The sequence below is a fragment of the Phallusia mammillata genome, chromosome 8 (genome assembly GCF_965637545.1).
Source record: "Phallusia mammillata chromosome 8, kaPhaMamm4.hap1.1, whole genome shotgun sequence".
Classification (NCBI taxonomy): domain Eukaryota; kingdom Metazoa; phylum Chordata; class Ascidiacea; order Phlebobranchia; family Ascidiidae; genus Phallusia; species Phallusia mammillata.
Window position 1 is genome coordinate 18939809 of NC_137259.1, and position 16071 is coordinate 18955879.

General features: G+C 36.4%; 2 protein-coding genes across 3 annotated transcripts; one reads left to right on the plus strand and one right to left on the minus strand.

Moving 5' to 3' along the window:
• The first annotated feature begins 248 nt into the window (after positions 1–248).
• On the plus strand, positions 249–5355 carry LOC145205619 (uncharacterized). Its single transcript, XM_080078353.1, has 11 exons — positions 249–1391; positions 1453–1587; positions 1729–1873; positions 1980–2086; positions 2142–2365; positions 2613–2709; positions 3732–3848; positions 3910–4044; positions 4254–4398; positions 4803–4909; positions 4979–5355. The coding sequence occupies exons 1-11, from the start codon at positions 1275–1277 to the stop codon at positions 5213–5215; spliced, it is 1566 nt and encodes a 521-aa protein (XP_079934479.1). The 5' UTR covers positions 249–1274; the 3' UTR covers positions 5216–5355.
• Positions 5356–5940: 585 nt separating this feature from the next.
• Positions 5941–15513, minus strand: LOC145203725 (uncharacterized). Of its 2 annotated transcripts, none has more exons than XM_080076004.1 (14): positions 15429–15513; positions 15168–15253; positions 14130–14160; positions 13567–13678; positions 13233–13285; positions 12659–12783; positions 10376–10425; positions 9451–9927; positions 8959–9096; positions 8854–8889; positions 8218–8302; positions 7546–7711; positions 7016–7143; positions 5941–6936 (listed from the first exon to the last, which is right to left on the minus strand). In XM_080076004.1, the coding sequence occupies exons 2-14, from the start codon at positions 15197–15199 to the stop codon at positions 6867–6869; spliced, it is 1503 nt and encodes a 500-aa protein (XP_079932130.1). In that variant the 5' UTR covers positions 15200–15253; positions 15429–15513; the 3' UTR covers positions 5941–6866. The 2 variants fall into 2 exon arrangements, with proteins under 2 accessions (XP_079932130.1, XP_079932131.1); XM_080076005.1 differs by having other exon boundaries at positions 15168–15246; positions 15429–15504.
• Between the last annotated feature and the right edge of the window lie 558 nt (positions 15514–16071).

Here is a 16071-nt window from a genome sequence, read left to right on the forward strand (position 1 = left end):
TAGTGTCATAGCATCAATAATAATAGGTTCTGCTGTACAAACTGGAACTGATGCATATACCACAACGAACAATTAGTCTCACACTAAAACACGATGCAATACAGAAGGCGGTTGATTTCCTGTTGTAACGAAAATTAATTACAATTGGAAGCTACTACAAAACGTTTTACATTCGATTGACATTTTTTTGATATAATTTGTCACTGTGGTACAGCTTTTCCGTCAGTTCCTGTGTTCTTATGCTAGTCTGTAGGGCGAGTTAGGTTTATCGAACTATATCCGTGAGACGAGTGGGTAAAAAACGACCCAACATATCAGAAGATGAAACGCGAAGCTTTTGTAATAGTGTCATTGTTATTCTGTCTTAAGGCAGCGTGCATTTTTTTTGTGTAACTGTAGGCATAGATTTTTTATGTCAATTTGCAAAATACTTAGTTGTCACAAATTTACTTTAGTTTCGTAAACTTACATTTCAATATGCTTTCGAGTTTTATGCGGTGTCACGCAACAGTATTGCTTCGTCAGCGTTTGTTGCTGGGATGATTGAAATTTTCACACGTGACCTCCATCTATCTAAGTTTAGACATCTTCCGTCGACGGGTTTCGAACCCACAACACAATCAACAATACAGTGCTTAACAACTTTGTTTTACCGACAAACGGATGGCGCCCGAGAGGTTTGAAAGAAATTACACAGCTACTTCTACTGCATGCAAAGTGGCGAAAATTGGAAGAAGAAGAAATTAAAAAGAGATCACAACAAAAAAGTAGGTCACAGTTCATGAAAACCTCCAAACTCGAGCAAACAAGATGGTTGGTTTGAATTGTCTACCGAGGTCGTAAAACAACCGAATACTGATAAGGGATTGATGACCACGCGGTTGGCTATGCAAACAAAGTTTGTTTGACTTTTGGCCACAACCAATACTGTGGCTTTAAATTGGGTGACATGGTAGTTTCTTTCGATACAATTCATGGTTCGCAAGATATTTTTACAGCACTTTTAATTGGTGAAGTTCAGGTGCATTCCCATTCTCCCAGCAGTTAATGGTATATTGCAGTTTTGAGTAGACAAGGCTATATCATGAAATTTTGAGGTTTTTAAGGGAACATATTTTCTCAGTTTATACATCAGACAAGTTGTGTTTGTCTGTAAATTATGTTTAAAGCTGAGTGATGTGCTTGAACCAGTTTAAATTTTTCATCCGCTGTAACAGAAATATAATTCATTTTTGACTTGATAAAGTGTTGTTGTCGAGATAAAGCCTAAAAAGATGAAGGTAATAATGGCAGGATTGTCGAAAACTGGAACCAAAACAATGGCAGAAGCTTTACGAATATTAGGACTTACAGTGCACGACACCATGGAAAACTTTCTATATCATCAACAGGTATTTCGGTTATTTGTGCCATTTTAAACCTTGGTGAGAAAGTTAATTACTTGACACGCAGGTTTGTTATGATTACATTGATGGGAAGGCGACGTTAGATGATCTTTGTGAGTCTTACAAAGATGTCGATGCCATCATTGGGTATCCGACTTACCACCTTTGGGAGCAACTAGCCGAAGCTTTTCCAGAGGCCAAGGTACCATTACTAAATATCAACATGTATGGGACACATGTGTGCCTGCCTGAGTGAACAATCGGGTCGTTTGAAACGTTACCTTAACATTGGACACTATGAATTTTGTATTTTTTGTATTTTATCACTGTGTTTCGTTTTTAGATAATTCTGACACAGAGAGAAGAGAAGAGTTATCTTCGAAGTCTAGAAAACCAACATATTGCGATGGCTAACAACACGAAACAAAATTTTCTTTTCACTTTTTCCCCAACTGGATGGAAATTGTTCCAATTCTATCGTATTTTTAGTAAGTTTCGAAACAAAATCAAATGTACTGGTTTGATGGATGCTTTTCAATGTCCAAACTTTTCGAAATTCCTGTTTAACGATTGACTTTTGTTTCACTTTCGTAGTGGCGATGTTTGAAGGCCCTCCACCTCTTTTTCCATTTACAAAGTGGCCCTTCAGCAAGCTTATGTGGGCAATAAAATACAGAGAACATAATTCAAATGTTCTCATGGTGAGTTGCTCAAATGCTGTGGCTTTAATTTGCAGACAATCTTGTTTCCTTTCAGAACGCTCCCAAGGACAGGTTGCTTGTGTACAGCGTGAAGGAAGGATGGGAACCATTGTGCAACTTCTTAAACCTTCCAATCCCAAATCAACCGTTTCCACACAAAAATAGTGGAGCAACAATATACGACGACCGGCTTAAAATCGACCCAACTTATCATAAGATGAAACGTGAAGCTTTTGTAACTGTGTCATTGATGTTCTGTCTTGTGGCTGCATTTGTTTGGCATTTTCTTTAACTTCTGACATTGTTCCTGACTAATTGAGACTAATTTACCGCATATTTTAATTTCCAAAACCTACATGTTAATATCCATTTTTTCTGCTTCCTCTTGCAATGTTGTGGTTACGGAGATGAATAAATTTTGATACGTAACCAAAGTATTTAAAGTATAAATACCTACTATCGACGGGACTCGAACCCACGACCTAATCAACATCGACAAAAAGTAGGTTTATTCTAAAATATCAAGGTTAAAGTTCATGACAACCTACCAACTCGAAAATGTCATCAAAGATGACTTTCTGGGTTCTGGAATGCATTCTGTGCAACCGTGTGTGCTGAGTGACGTACATCAAAATCTTTCGAAATCGCGAAGAAACATAGCTTTGAAGACATAGATTTGAATAAATAAGAGCAACATGGTTATGTTATTGTTTATTTGCTTATGTTACCGCATCATTTATTGCCGTAACTAAAACAAAAGGCAAAAAAATACTATGGACAAATAATTTAAACTATTCGCTGCACCATCGAAAACATAAATTTAATGGACACGAATCGTTGTACCCAAAGTCGTTAAACAACCGAATACTGATAAGGTCTTCAAGATTACGCGGTTGGTTATGCAAACAAGCTTGTTGACATTGGTCAGTTTGCCGTGTTGTGGCTTTAAATTGGGTCACGCGGCAGTTTCTTTTGATAAGATGTATGATTCGCAAGCTATTATTTTGCAGCACTTTTAAATGGTGAAGTTCAGGTGCATTCCCACTGCCTAAGCAAGTCATGGCATATTGCAGTTTTGAGTAGACAAGGCTATGATTTCAAATTTCAAGGGTTTTAAGGGAACATATTTTCTTAGTTCATACATCAGGCCAGAATAATTAACAAGTTGTTTTCAAAGTTGAATGATGTGCTCCGACTAATTTAATTGATCATGTGTTATAACACTTATATACATAAGCTATATAAAACTGAGGCAGACAACTGAAAAAACTGAAACACAATACAATACAAAAGCTTGTTGATTTCCTGTTGTAACGAAAATAATTACAATCGGAAACTAGTGCAAAAACGTTTTATCGGCGTCCGGCATTTTTTTGACATAATTTGTCATTGTGGTATTTCTTTCCTGTTAATTTAAAAAGTGGTTCACATACTAGTCTGTGTGTTGTCCGCTCGAACGTATAGGACGAATTTCTTTAAGTTGTGAGTTCCAGTTAATTTTAAGGCTGGATCAGTCGCAACACTTGAAGCTTTAAAGTTGATTTTAGGGTTGATATATTCTGATTTTTTTCAGCTTAAAGTTGGTTTATGGAACTGAGAAGCCGTGAAACTTATTTTCAAACTTGTTATTCACTGGTTGTGAAAGATGAAGGTAATAATGGCAGGAGTATCTAAGACTGGAACAAAAACAATGGCAGAAGCTTTACGAATATTGAGACTTACAGTGCACGACACCATGGAACATTTTCTCGATCATCGACAAGTATTTCGGTTATTTGTTGCATTTTAAACCTTGGTGAGAAAGTTAGTTATTTCCCACGCAGGTTTGGTATGATTACATTGATGGGAAGGCGACGTTGGATGATCTTCGTGAATCTTACAAAGATGTCGATGCCGTCACTGATTACCCGATTTTCCACCTTTGGGAGCAACTGGTCGAAGTCTTTCCAGAGGCCAAGGTACTATCACTAACTATAGGGACCCATGTGTGCCTGCCTGAGTCAACAGTCACGCCACTTAAAACGTTACCTTAACATTGGGCCGTATGAAAACAACAAAAACTGAATGAAGAATACAAACTTTGAAGTTCGTGATATTGCTTGTGCAATAATACTAATAAAACATTTCTAGTCAAATGCATTGATTTAATACTGTGTTTCGTTTTTAGATAGTTTTAACACAAAGAGATGAGAAAAGTTATCTTCGAAGCGTTGAAGACCACCTTGTAGCGATGGCTAACAACACAAAACTAAATTTGCTTTTCACTTTTTCACCAACTGGATGGAAATTGTTCCAATTCTATTGTATTTTTAGTAAGTTTCGAAAGAAAATTGAGAGTTTAGAAAACCTGTGCTTGAACATGTATTAGCAGATGTGACTATTTTCACAACCAAAGCACTCACGGTGTTTTGCAATCTTGTTACATTCAATCTTAACATTTTAGACACAAGAGCTGAACAACCTTCGATCGTGAACACGTGTAATAAAACATGGCGGCCGTGAACACAGCAACAAACAAACGTAACAATACAGATAGTGATCTCATAAATATTTAACTGATTTCTATATATTGTTCAACCAAATCAATGTATTAAGTAAGAAATCAATCGGGTCTTTTTAGCCACCAATGCGATATTATAAGACATACCTTACTTCTTCAAGTCACTGAAGATTATTTTTCCAATTAAATAGTTTAACTATTGTTTTACTTTCGTAGTGGCGATTTTTGAAGGCCCTCCGCCCCTTTTTCCATTTTCAAAGTGGCCCTTCAGCAAGCTCAGTTGGACGATAAGATACAGAGAACATAATTCAAATGTTCTCATGGTGAGTTGCTGAAATTTTAATGCTTTAAACTTGATGAGACGATTACTTTGTGAACCGATTTGTTTCCAGAACGCACCCAAGGACAGGTTGCTTGTGTACAGCGTGAAGGAAGGATGGGAACCATTGTGCAACTTCTTAAACCTTCCAATCCCAGATCGTCCGTTTCCACACAAAAATCACAGAGCAACAATATACGACGACCGGCTTAAAAACGACCCAACATTTCAGAAGATGAAACGTGAAGCTTTTGTAATTGTGTCATTGATGTTCTGTCTTGTGGCTGCATTTGTTTGGCATTTTCTTTGACTCTAGGCAATATTTCTGACTAATTGAAACTAATTTACCGCATATTTTAATTTCTGAAACCTATGTGTCAGTAATATTCTGCTGTGCCATGCAGGGTTTCTGTTGCTATGACGAATAAAACTTTAACACGTGTCCTTGAATGGCAAGATTACTTTCTGGTTCGGCTCATGCGACATCTGAGATCGTGATGTTGCTCGAACTCGACAAATATCCAAGCACGGTCAACTTCCATCCGCGGGAGTCGAACCCACGACCTAGCCACTACTGAGAACAGAGTTGTAAACAGGCCTGAAATTGGAGCCCGAAAGCACAAGCCCTAAGCCGGGCACGGACTCAATTCGTTTTGGCCCTAAAGTTTGATTGACAGGCCTATACATTGAAGCCTCACGAAAGACCAAGACAACAAACACAATCAACAATCGGTCTTTAACAAGGCGTTTTTGGGCTGCTTGACAATAGGTCAGGTCCAGCAACAGGCTACCTAGCTACATACATGTATTTACAAAAATACTGACACAGGGTGTAAAGTCGGGCCCGTTTTTTCGAAGAAACCCAAGGCCGAAAAGCCCGTCCCGACTTACAACTCTACCTGAGAAACACAAAAGTCTGCGTGGGTTAAACGACTTCGACCACGTGCTTGTTGGACTAAAACCGCTTGGGTTTCGGTTCTATACGTCATCGCCTAACAAGTCGATTACACTGGCAATTGGAGGGTGCCCGAGAGGTTTAAAAGAAATTACATAGCTTTATTTCTGGAGCAGGCAAAGTGGCGAAAATTGAGAAAACAAAAAATAAAAAGAGATCACGACAAAAAAGTAGGTCAAAGTTCATGAAAACCTCCAAACTTTGAGTGTTCAAGATTGATTTCACATTCGTAAGCAACATGTCATTAAAGCTGGGTTCGAAATGCGTTATGTGTAACCGTATGTGCGAAGTGACATGCGATTTGTATTTAATTTATACCGCTTGGCAGCCCGAAGCTTGCTCGGGAACCAGCTTTAAGCACGCACGCAGACAAATTGGGTTGATTTCTACATAAAAGACAAATGACGAAATAATTCAATCCAAGTTTTGAAACAGCTTTCCAGTTGTTGTAGTTTCCATTTTTCACTTCGTTATTCCTTCGATTGTTTTCAACAAACGATTCATTCCACAACTCGACAATCAGAACAATGACGCAATCCAACAATAGACATTTAAATAATTGACGCACGCTACGTCACACATATGATTATCGCGTCACAATTCGAACAAACCAAACGGAGCAGTAACCTACAGATGACGTCAATGTGAACGCAAAAAATAGATCGATCACGTGATGGATTGCCATGACGTAACCCGTCTGTGACGTATTATACAGAAAAACATCCATTCGCCAAGAAACGATTTGAAAATAGAAACTGGTTGTTTTTGACAAATAATCGAAGTAATGATAGGCCGGTTGTTTCCATAATTTGAAGGTGTCGCACCAAATTTAGTATCGCATCCATCATATAATGGTTTGGGAACATACTTACGCTGTTTTTTTCGGCTGTCAAAGTATTGGTGGTTACATTGTTATATCTGCTCCTGCGCCCAAACACACCCGACCGCTGCTGCTCAACCAAGCGCGACGCTACTGTGATCACGTGACGAGAGCGGGATCACGTGATCAGGTGAACGGGCCGCCTGATGACGTGGCACGGTCGAGGTCTTTCATCTGTTGTCGGATATACAAGACTCTGTGGTGAAGACAAGGATTTGAAAACAGGTTTAGTGGAGACTTTGTAGTGAGGAGATTAAGTTTTGGTGGCAAACTACCTTTGTTCTTGTAATGTTGAGAGGATTTCGGCCGTTCGCACTTGCGATCTGGCTTGGGTTAAATGCGCGTTCAAGTCCAACACATGTTCCGACATAAATTTGTAGAAATCATCTGCCAGGCGGTGGCACTAGAGAGGCAAACGCAATACAGGGTTACTGAGAGCTATGCACATAATTGTGTCATCACAATCATTTCTTTGCACAATAAATACGGATAAAAATATCTAATTTTTAATGCACTTGTCATCAAAAACCTTAATTGTACCAAGTATTTGCAATTTTACAAACCTTTAACCTTTTAAAATTACCTTTACTCCTACACAAACAAAAAGGACTTTGTTGTTTAAAACAAACAAGATGTACATAAAACATGAACCATTATCCAACCCACAAAGTATGGAGTATTTGTAAATTCTTTTCACCAAGACACATTTAAAAATCTCATAATCTTAAGGCGGATAATTACAAAAACAAACAACACAATTGTATTATACTGAAGTTCATACAAGATCTTTTAATATTTTTCACACCTGTTTTTCACAATGTTCCGATGGCCAGTTTTGTACATGCAACAATGCTGAAGGGTCAAATACATTTCGCAAAGCATTTAATTGAAAGAATTCCGGCACCATAGTTTCAACTTCACCCTTTGATTCAAGGTTGTTAATTTCCATGGGTTGTTGGTCGATAGACTCTCTGTTAATGTAAAAACATATCATGAACCTTATTCGTGTACAAACATAAAAAATTAGTTAGTTATCAAAAAAAGAGCACACTGCCACATACTAGGAGCCTCCAAAGTGTTTTTGCCTAGAAAAAAATCCTTTTTAAGTGAAAAGAAATCAAAACAACGAGATCAAAATCAAATTTTATATGTTTCATATGATTTTCAGCAACAATATTCAATTTTGTTTCTTATTTTTAAAGACCCATTTCAACCCATTTTTGCAGTGTACTTTGAAGACCCCTGTGTCTAATGCTATAAATACTAAAAAATAAAAAAAACAAGAGAAACAATTTTGAAAACTGAATGTAAACAACAAATTTTGGCCGATCATAGTTTCTGAGTTAAAGCCTGAACCAAATCAATGACTCTGTAACCAAAAAAGCAAAGTTGGTAAAAATACATAACTTCCACTTAAAAATAAAAACAGCAAAATAAGCCCATACAAGAGAAGTTATCTTCCACACTGCTGACATACCTTTCTGTGTCAGTGCAAATTCTCTTGCTGGGTGGTTCCCCTGTGTTGTTACCATTAGGCAAAGCTTCTTCAGTGTCAGTTGAAGCTGTAAATCATATGTTAAAGTAGTAATAGACCAAAACTGCAAAGCCTACTGCTTTACTTTAGATACATTATAGAATTCGTTTGGTTAACTGTCATATTTTTTATCAAAACATAATAGAGTAAACCTTGGTTAATGCAGTCCCGTTTGGACCCAAAATTTGCCTGGCAAAGATCTAAAAGATTAATCGATGTCGATTTCTTGAAGCCTTACTACATTACAAATTATTTGTACCTCGAGTTTTGTCTAAAATAGGCAAAGACCCAGGTTAACGGAATCCGGTTTAACTGAGGTTCAATGTATGGACTAGTATGTGCCCAGAAAAATGCGAATGTTTAGTTTAAAGTTTGCCAAATGCAAAAGCAGTATGTAACTCTTTTGGTGGAATGCATGACCATCCAGTGCCAACGTATGATAGGTTTTGGTTGTGTACCAACATCACCTTAAAAGTATGGGGCACAAAAATATCTAGATTTCAATGGCATGCGGAACCCAACCATTTAATACAATGTCCTTACAAAGTGATTTTCACAAATGAATACCAAAAAAGTTACCTTTATTTTTTGCAGCTTTTAATAGAAGTTGAAGAGCTGCAAACAAAAAGTTTGTTTTATATAACTAACAAAATACTGCAAAAATCACATAAGCACAATCCCGACCATTTTCCAAGTTGCCCTTCGTCTCATTTGAGCTGTTGTTGGACGTTAACACATTGGACAGGGTTCGAACAAATGCTGTAGCTGCCGACTCTGTGCATTGTGTCGAGGAATTATCGTCTGTGTTTGCGGACGATAACACTATGAACATGAAACAGGTTACCATTTAAATGTTTACACACATACAGCATGTCTGAAGTAAAAAGTGTAAGATTCAAAACAAGTCAGTTTTGGAATATACAGAGTTAAACAGAATAAAGGGGTACTGTGCAGATTTGAATGGTGTCACAGAAGAATCAGAACGTACATAAAAATCAACAATTTTTTTTCCTAGTACATTTTTTTTCAAAGATTTATAAACATAGTTACGGACAAATTGACTAAGTTACTATCTTCATTACAACTTGATATATGATATAAAAACATTTTACAGAACTACAGTTTTTAACACGACACCCAAAAAACAAGCCAATTTTTTTACATTTAACTACCAACCTTTTTCAGAATCAATAGAGCTTTGTGACAGTTGTATATTGTTTGTTGAGTTTGGAGTTCCGTTAATCTCCACCAGCGGCGGTGGTTTGCTGCCGTCCCAGTTTGAATAATCGTAAAACTCGCCAGTAGAGGGCACATAACTCTCTGACTTGGTGAGAACTTGTCCGTTGCTTCCCACACTAGTTGTGACATGATTTACAACTTGTTGAGTTCGTGTGGTGGTTGTAGACGTGGAATACGAACGATAATCTTTATCGGTATTCACAGACTGCCTGCGTGAGTCTTTTTGCTCGGACGTCCGCAAGTCCCGGTAGTCCACATCACCACGGTAATCACGGTCTCCGCCTGTTGCTTTGCTGCGATAGTCCCGATCACAAAAGTCTTTGTTTCGACTCCGATAGTCTTTATCGTCTGCATTATGACTCGTTGTTTTGCTCGACGTTGAGTGGGAACTGCTATGGCTGGATTTAACCTGACCTGATACAAAATTCATCTTGGCATTTAGACACATTTTTTTTTTCTTGAAATAGAAGGGTAATAATGGCTAATTTTATCTTCACAAGTAAAAATCTTTACAATGCAAAGCAGTATTACATTTGTTTAGTTTAGTGTAGGCCAACTGTTTTAGTGTGGTGGCACTTAAAGCAGCCTGCAAATAGGCCATGAAGAAAAGGGAAAAGCTCAGCTCACAAATTATCACTCAATTAGATTTAGGAAACAAAACGATTCGTTTAACTGCAAGATATCAAGTACAACTGGTTGATTGAAATAAGTCGTTATTCTTCAAAGCAATGCATGTTTGTTGCACAGCAAGCATACAACAAGGAGAAAAACTTGTTTTTTTTACTAAAATAGTGAACAGACGATATCTGGGCTGTCACCAAAATTTTTGAGAAAAAACACAGTCTTCGAAGGTAAATGTTACCTTTCTGCGTTGAAGACTTCTTGTCCCGTGGTTTCAGATCAATTGCTTCACTGAAAGATAATTGGAAAAGGTTACTTCAAACAATGCATTCAGTATATATATAAAGTGTAAAGCAGAGTGTTACAAGTAGAGAACATGAAGGAGTACAGTTTGAGGAGGGGCTTTGTAAAAACTCCTTTCTACCAAAAGGAGCTGAGTTTGCTGTTCTGATTGACCGTAACACTTTTTCAACAATATAGATTTCCTAACACATACTTACTTACAAAAGAGTTCAAGACTAAAAAAAACTGTGCTAGCAAAAAGAAAATAAATCAATGCGACTCTATGTTGCTCTAAAGCAGTGGTTCCCAACCTTTTTGTAGTCACGGACCCCTTTTATAAATTTTATCGGACCGCAGACCCCTAACGTAATTTTGTCTTTTTAAGTTTCCTGCATTATACGTTATTATACCTTCATTTTTTGGGGGCAGAATTTTAATCAACCTTCACAGTCCTTTAATCTCAATAAAGTTCTGTACTATGGCTGTCAATGCACTAAAAGAGATAAATTTTCTAGTGTACTATACTTGAAAGTAGGGTTGGCCCGATACCAATATTTTGAACCGATACCGATACCCGATATTTTACCCCAAAAGTACTGCGATCCGATACCGATACCCGATACTTTGCAAACAAGCAAAAACATTTTCAAACTGATGTATTTGTAATGTGTTTTCCCATCACAGTTAATTTAACAACACACTCAATCTAATAAATCACTTAAGGCCGTAAAATGCCCAGGTCTGGCAAAGACTCTTTGGCAAATCAGCTGGCGAGCTAACGATGCCCTAACGACGGTGGTGCATTGGATGCATAACTAACGATTGGTACACTTGTTGTTACGCATCTGATCACTTGATTACGTTTATGCTACGCGCTTTGCAACGTCTTACCGGCGTCTATTGTTTGTAACGTCTTACCGGCGTTAATGTTTTACGACTTTGACAACAAAAAACATTTAACGATCATGGCTTTAGGCAGAGAATGGGATTGTCTGTTAATATCCCCAAAACAGTGAAGGAATCCCAAAACATATGACGTTTGGGTCATTTCTTAACGCCAACTTTTGTATTGCAAAATCGCAGGTAGTTTAATTGGGATTTACAAGTTCACCTAACGGCATAGAAAATAATTTATCACTGATAACACTATAGTGGAATCCTATAGGAATGTCTAAATACACTTGGCCATACAAATTAAACACCTGCCGTTTCGAAACTTATGCTTACAAACGTCTACAATGAACTTTGTGCGTTATGACGCTCGCTCGCAATTAACGCGGGCCTAAAAAACGTGTTGCGGCATTAAGTCGCTGTAGCGATTTAGGTCATCTTATTTCGTTAAATCCAAAACAAACGCGTTTTTTAGTTGCAGTCCCATAAATATTTTATCACAGCCGATGGTTGTTGTTTTTTGCCTCCTTTCATTTTCAATTTTACACATGATAAAGTCTCAAAAAAAGTATCGGTACTTGTACCGATACCGCTAAAGTATCGGACGAGTACCGATACTGCTCGAAGTATCGGGTATCGGCGCCGATACAGTACTATCGGGCCATCCCTACTTGAAAGCACAAAGAATTTTATTGTTAATGTGTGTTGTGATGTCACAATGGAGGTAACAATTACAAGTTTTCCTGGCCCAAGGGTTTGATAAACAGTTTGCACTTATAGGATTGTAAAAACGGTTTGGGAACTTAAAAATATTGCACTGTTATTAATGCTACTGTAAATGTTTGTCTCCACGGACCCCCTGAAACCATCTCACGGACCCCTTGGGGGTCCGCGAACCCCAGGTCGGGAACCACTGCTCTAAAGTGTGAAAATTGGCCTAAACCAATCACAGTTATATATGGACTCATGCAGACAGAAGATATGATTTGCACTACCCTGGAACAAAGTATACAGCCACCAAAGACTTGATTTTATGTGCATATCATAGGAGGCATGTAAAAGTAATTCCTTCTGTGCTACACCTTGCTAGTGTAAACTGAAATGACAGCAGCAGTGGTCGGATTCAGCCTGTTCACACCGGTTTTATAGAACCTCCTTCGAAATTTTATGAAATCACTGAACCGGTTAGCATTACTGGTTACTGTCAATAGACTTTTGTAACAGAATCAGCTGAAAAATATAACTTTTGTGATAGAACCGGCTGACAAAAAAATTGAATCCCACCACTGGACAGCAGCACAAGTTTGTGACTCTCTTCATCCTACAAAGTTAGCTTATCAGTAAATTGCACCTTTCTCTCCAATCATCTGGCTTCTCCCACTGGGAAACCTCTGACACATTGTTGTAGAAATAGATTTTCCCAGACGAGCTGATGTGTTCTGACCAGTTGCCACACCCACGCAACGCCCCTTGTACCTACAATAACACATGTCATGTTCACAATATATACAGGTCCAATTACAGGATATTAGTTGTCAACTTTTTCCACTGAAACTGTTCAACTCGAAAACGTATACACAAAATGAAAGTTTATTGAAAATGCCAATACAAAAGTTTTTTGCATTAGTCACAAAATGATTTTACTTAAGTTGCTTAATGCAGAAGGCAATAGATTTATTAATGTTATTATAAAATGCTATCACAATTATTGCAATTAATGCTATTGTTGTTTTTTTGCATTCAAAAAGCATATTTTGTGGTAAATTTGACTTGTACAATTTAGCCGTTTCTATGAGAAATTTTCAAACACAGCAGGAATATACAACAAAGCTAACCTACTGAGAAATGCCATGAAAAAGCACAAATTTAATGTTTATATTTACAGCCAAATTTATTACTAATAGATATGGGGTGTGTAGATTTACCTTGTGATGTTTGGTTTTGTCTGATGAGGATTTTGACACATGGTTTGATGGACCTGAGATGAATTTGTGGGATTCATTACCAGTCTACTTTTTTCAAAAAAGGTTTGCACAAAAAATATCAATGTGATTTGATTGGAAAAAGTTACTGGGACCAGCTTTGAAAGCATATTTATAAATTATTAAACAAGGCAATAAAGTGTTACATTTTGCCAAGTTACCAATAAACGAATTGTTTTTTCTCTTTCAATCATTTCATATACAGTCATAGCTGTTGGAAAACCTACTAAGATTTGAAACAGCTTATCTTCAGTCAGTTAACACAATAATCCCCAACCTTTTGAGTTGTGAGATAAAGACGACTTTGTTTTCTGCGAAGAATCCGACTTTCTAGCATCTCGTTCCCTTCCATGCGAGGAGGATAGGCGATGACCGCTGACTGACATGTGCTGCAGATACAAGCTCAAACTGTTGGGCTTGTTTATGAATTTTACAAAGAATGTCTAATAATAATTTTGGCGGTTCCTAATGTTTAACTATTACAATCATTACATGACTGTTCATCTAAACATGTCTTGTAGAATAATCAGTTCCCAGTGTTTTGTTTATATATTATCATTACAACTTATATATATATATATGAAGAGTTTGGATTTTTTGTCCATCCAATTTCATGGTGGTTTCAAGACTAAATCAGTAACTAACTGCTGCAACATAGGTGTATATTTAAGTGGCCTGTTAGTGTTTATTAATGCGGTAAAAGTAATGCAAATCTATAAAATTTTGAGACGGTACTTCATGGTACAAAAATGATACAGAATAGAAAAACTTTTTGTCCAAGATTTTCTAGTTTCAATATTTGAAATTACTGCATACAAATAAGTTTGATAGAAATCTTACCTGCATAACTGGCTTTTTGCTTGGATCATACCTGAAATAGAAATATGCAACTGAAAACACAACTGCATTTTCCAGACACATTTGAATTTGTCCATGATATTTTTCACACTTGTCATATATAAATATACATATATATATATTCGACATTATATATAAACACAAACTATACATGAGTGTGGCACTTAAACGCAGTATGCATTGCAAGTTTAACATGTCATCATAATTAATGCAAGAAGACCATGTCTGATACAATCAATTTATACATATGAGTGGCTAAATGCAAAATAAGCAGTGACTTATTTTTTGATTTTTCTAAAAAATAAACAAATAAACTATATAGATAGATAGTAAATATATATATATATGTAATAGAAAAATACAATTTTAACTTTATTGGGTATTCAAATCAAAAATTATACACAGGTAAAACTGAAACCATTTGAACATACTTATTTTGTAATTTATATTCCATTCATTTCTACCGTTCCCTAAATATTGGCTGGTATGGGACCTAAAATTAAAATCTACACCATTTTCACTGTTTTTTTGCTTCAAATTTACACTGAAAAACAAGTTTTGTATAATGCCTGCTTCAAGATCACCTGATTATCTATATTTAGATTTGACCAGTGTAATTTGTTCACAAAAATTCGCTTTTAAACTTTAAAGGGTGTTGTGAATTTCTCCACAGACAAGTTTCTATGAAAAATGTTTTTAATCATTGTTCTTTCAGTGTGTTGTGTTGTACAAGATTTTCAATGTGGCTAAATTCAACTGATACTTTTGTGTGGTGGACTTGAATATTTTAATGCTACTGGGAAGTTTTGCAATCAGTGTAGATGAAATGTGTAATTTGTTTTTTGTACGAAATCCATGTTGGGTTGGATGGTTTGGTTTCCAGCAAAAGAAAAACTCATAGATTTTGTTGCTGTTATAACTGTGGTAGAGCACATATCGCAACAAAAATGCCTTTGAATTGTTTACAAAACTAAATGAATTAACAACATAATATTTCAGGCAACACAACTTCAAATATACCCTTCAATTTGCGACGAGCCTCTCTTGTACATCACCACGCATCACAAGAAATTATCGCAAAATCTTTCATCAGAAGTACCTGGCAACTAAAAGATTGTAAATACAACTAATAATAACTTTTTAAATTAGGTTGTTGATACAGTTCTCAATACAATTAAGTGATATTTACTTTTATGTCATATGTTGGGAGTAATTTTAAAACTTAACACATTTATAACTGAATAACATACTAAAGAGTTTGAAAAAGTTGCAAAAACTTACCAATATTTCGCCATTTTACTGCTGGAAATTGTGGAACTTAAGAAGAAATTTGCATTTTCTTTACCACAAGATGTCGCAAATTGCCACAAACAACCACAGAAAAAAAGCACAAAGACTTCAGTACCACGCCTTTCCATTATTTTATTTTGAAAGTTGCTGTTGAACGTTTGACGCCAATTATCATCAAATATATATTTTAAATTTTACGTTGACAGTATTATGTTGCTTTAATATGAATTGGCTAACTTAGCTTAAAGTTGGTATTCAGTCCTGCCGAAGTTTTCCACATTATACCCATTGTTAAAACTGCGGGTATTTACAAATGCTGTATTTCACATTTACTAAATCATAACTTAAATATTGCAATCTCAAATCTGAAAAAAAATGTTATTACCCAAACCAAACTACTACAAGTTTGTAAATTTGCCACGTTTAATCAGAGTAAAACAATTTTATTTGTGTCGCAGGTTGCAGCTCTTGTCAGCTAGACTGTGTGGTAAAAAACGTTATGCGGTGTAGTTTTTAATTGTGTAAAATATATATTTCAACATTTTACGACGAAACTTGCCTGTGATGTTGTGGATTCCAATCTTTTTGTGTAAGTTTTCTATGTGGACAACAAAAGTTGCGACATTAATTGACA

What these genes read in the sequence shown, in the direction of transcription:
- LOC145205619 (XM_080078353.1), top strand. Translation starts at nt 1,275, where the DNA reads ATGAAGGTAATAATGGCAGGATTGTCGAAAACTGGAACCAAAACAATG. An exon ending in AAGCTTTTCCAGAGGCCAAG is followed by an intron (nt 1,588 to 1,728) that starts GTACCATTACTA and finishes TTTCGTTTTTAG; the next exon opens with ATAATTCTGACACAGAGAGA. An exon ending in CCAATTCTATCGTATTTTTA is followed by an intron (nt 1,874 to 1,979) that starts GTAAGTTTCGAA and finishes TCACTTTCGTAG; the next exon opens with TGGCGATGTTTGAAGGCCCT.
- LOC145203725 (XM_080076004.1), bottom strand. Translation starts at nt 15,199, where the DNA reads ATGTACAAGAGAGGCTCGTCGCAAATTGAAGG. An exon ending in GGCTCGTCGCAAATTGAAGG is followed by an intron (nt 14,161 to 15,167) that starts GTATATTTGAAG and finishes TTTCTATTTCAG; the next exon opens with GTATGATCCAAGCAAAAAGC. An exon ending in CTCTATTGATTCTGAAAAAG is followed by an intron (nt 9,097 to 9,450) that starts GTTGGTAGTTAA and finishes TCATGTTCATAG; the next exon opens with TGTTATCGTCCGCAAACACA.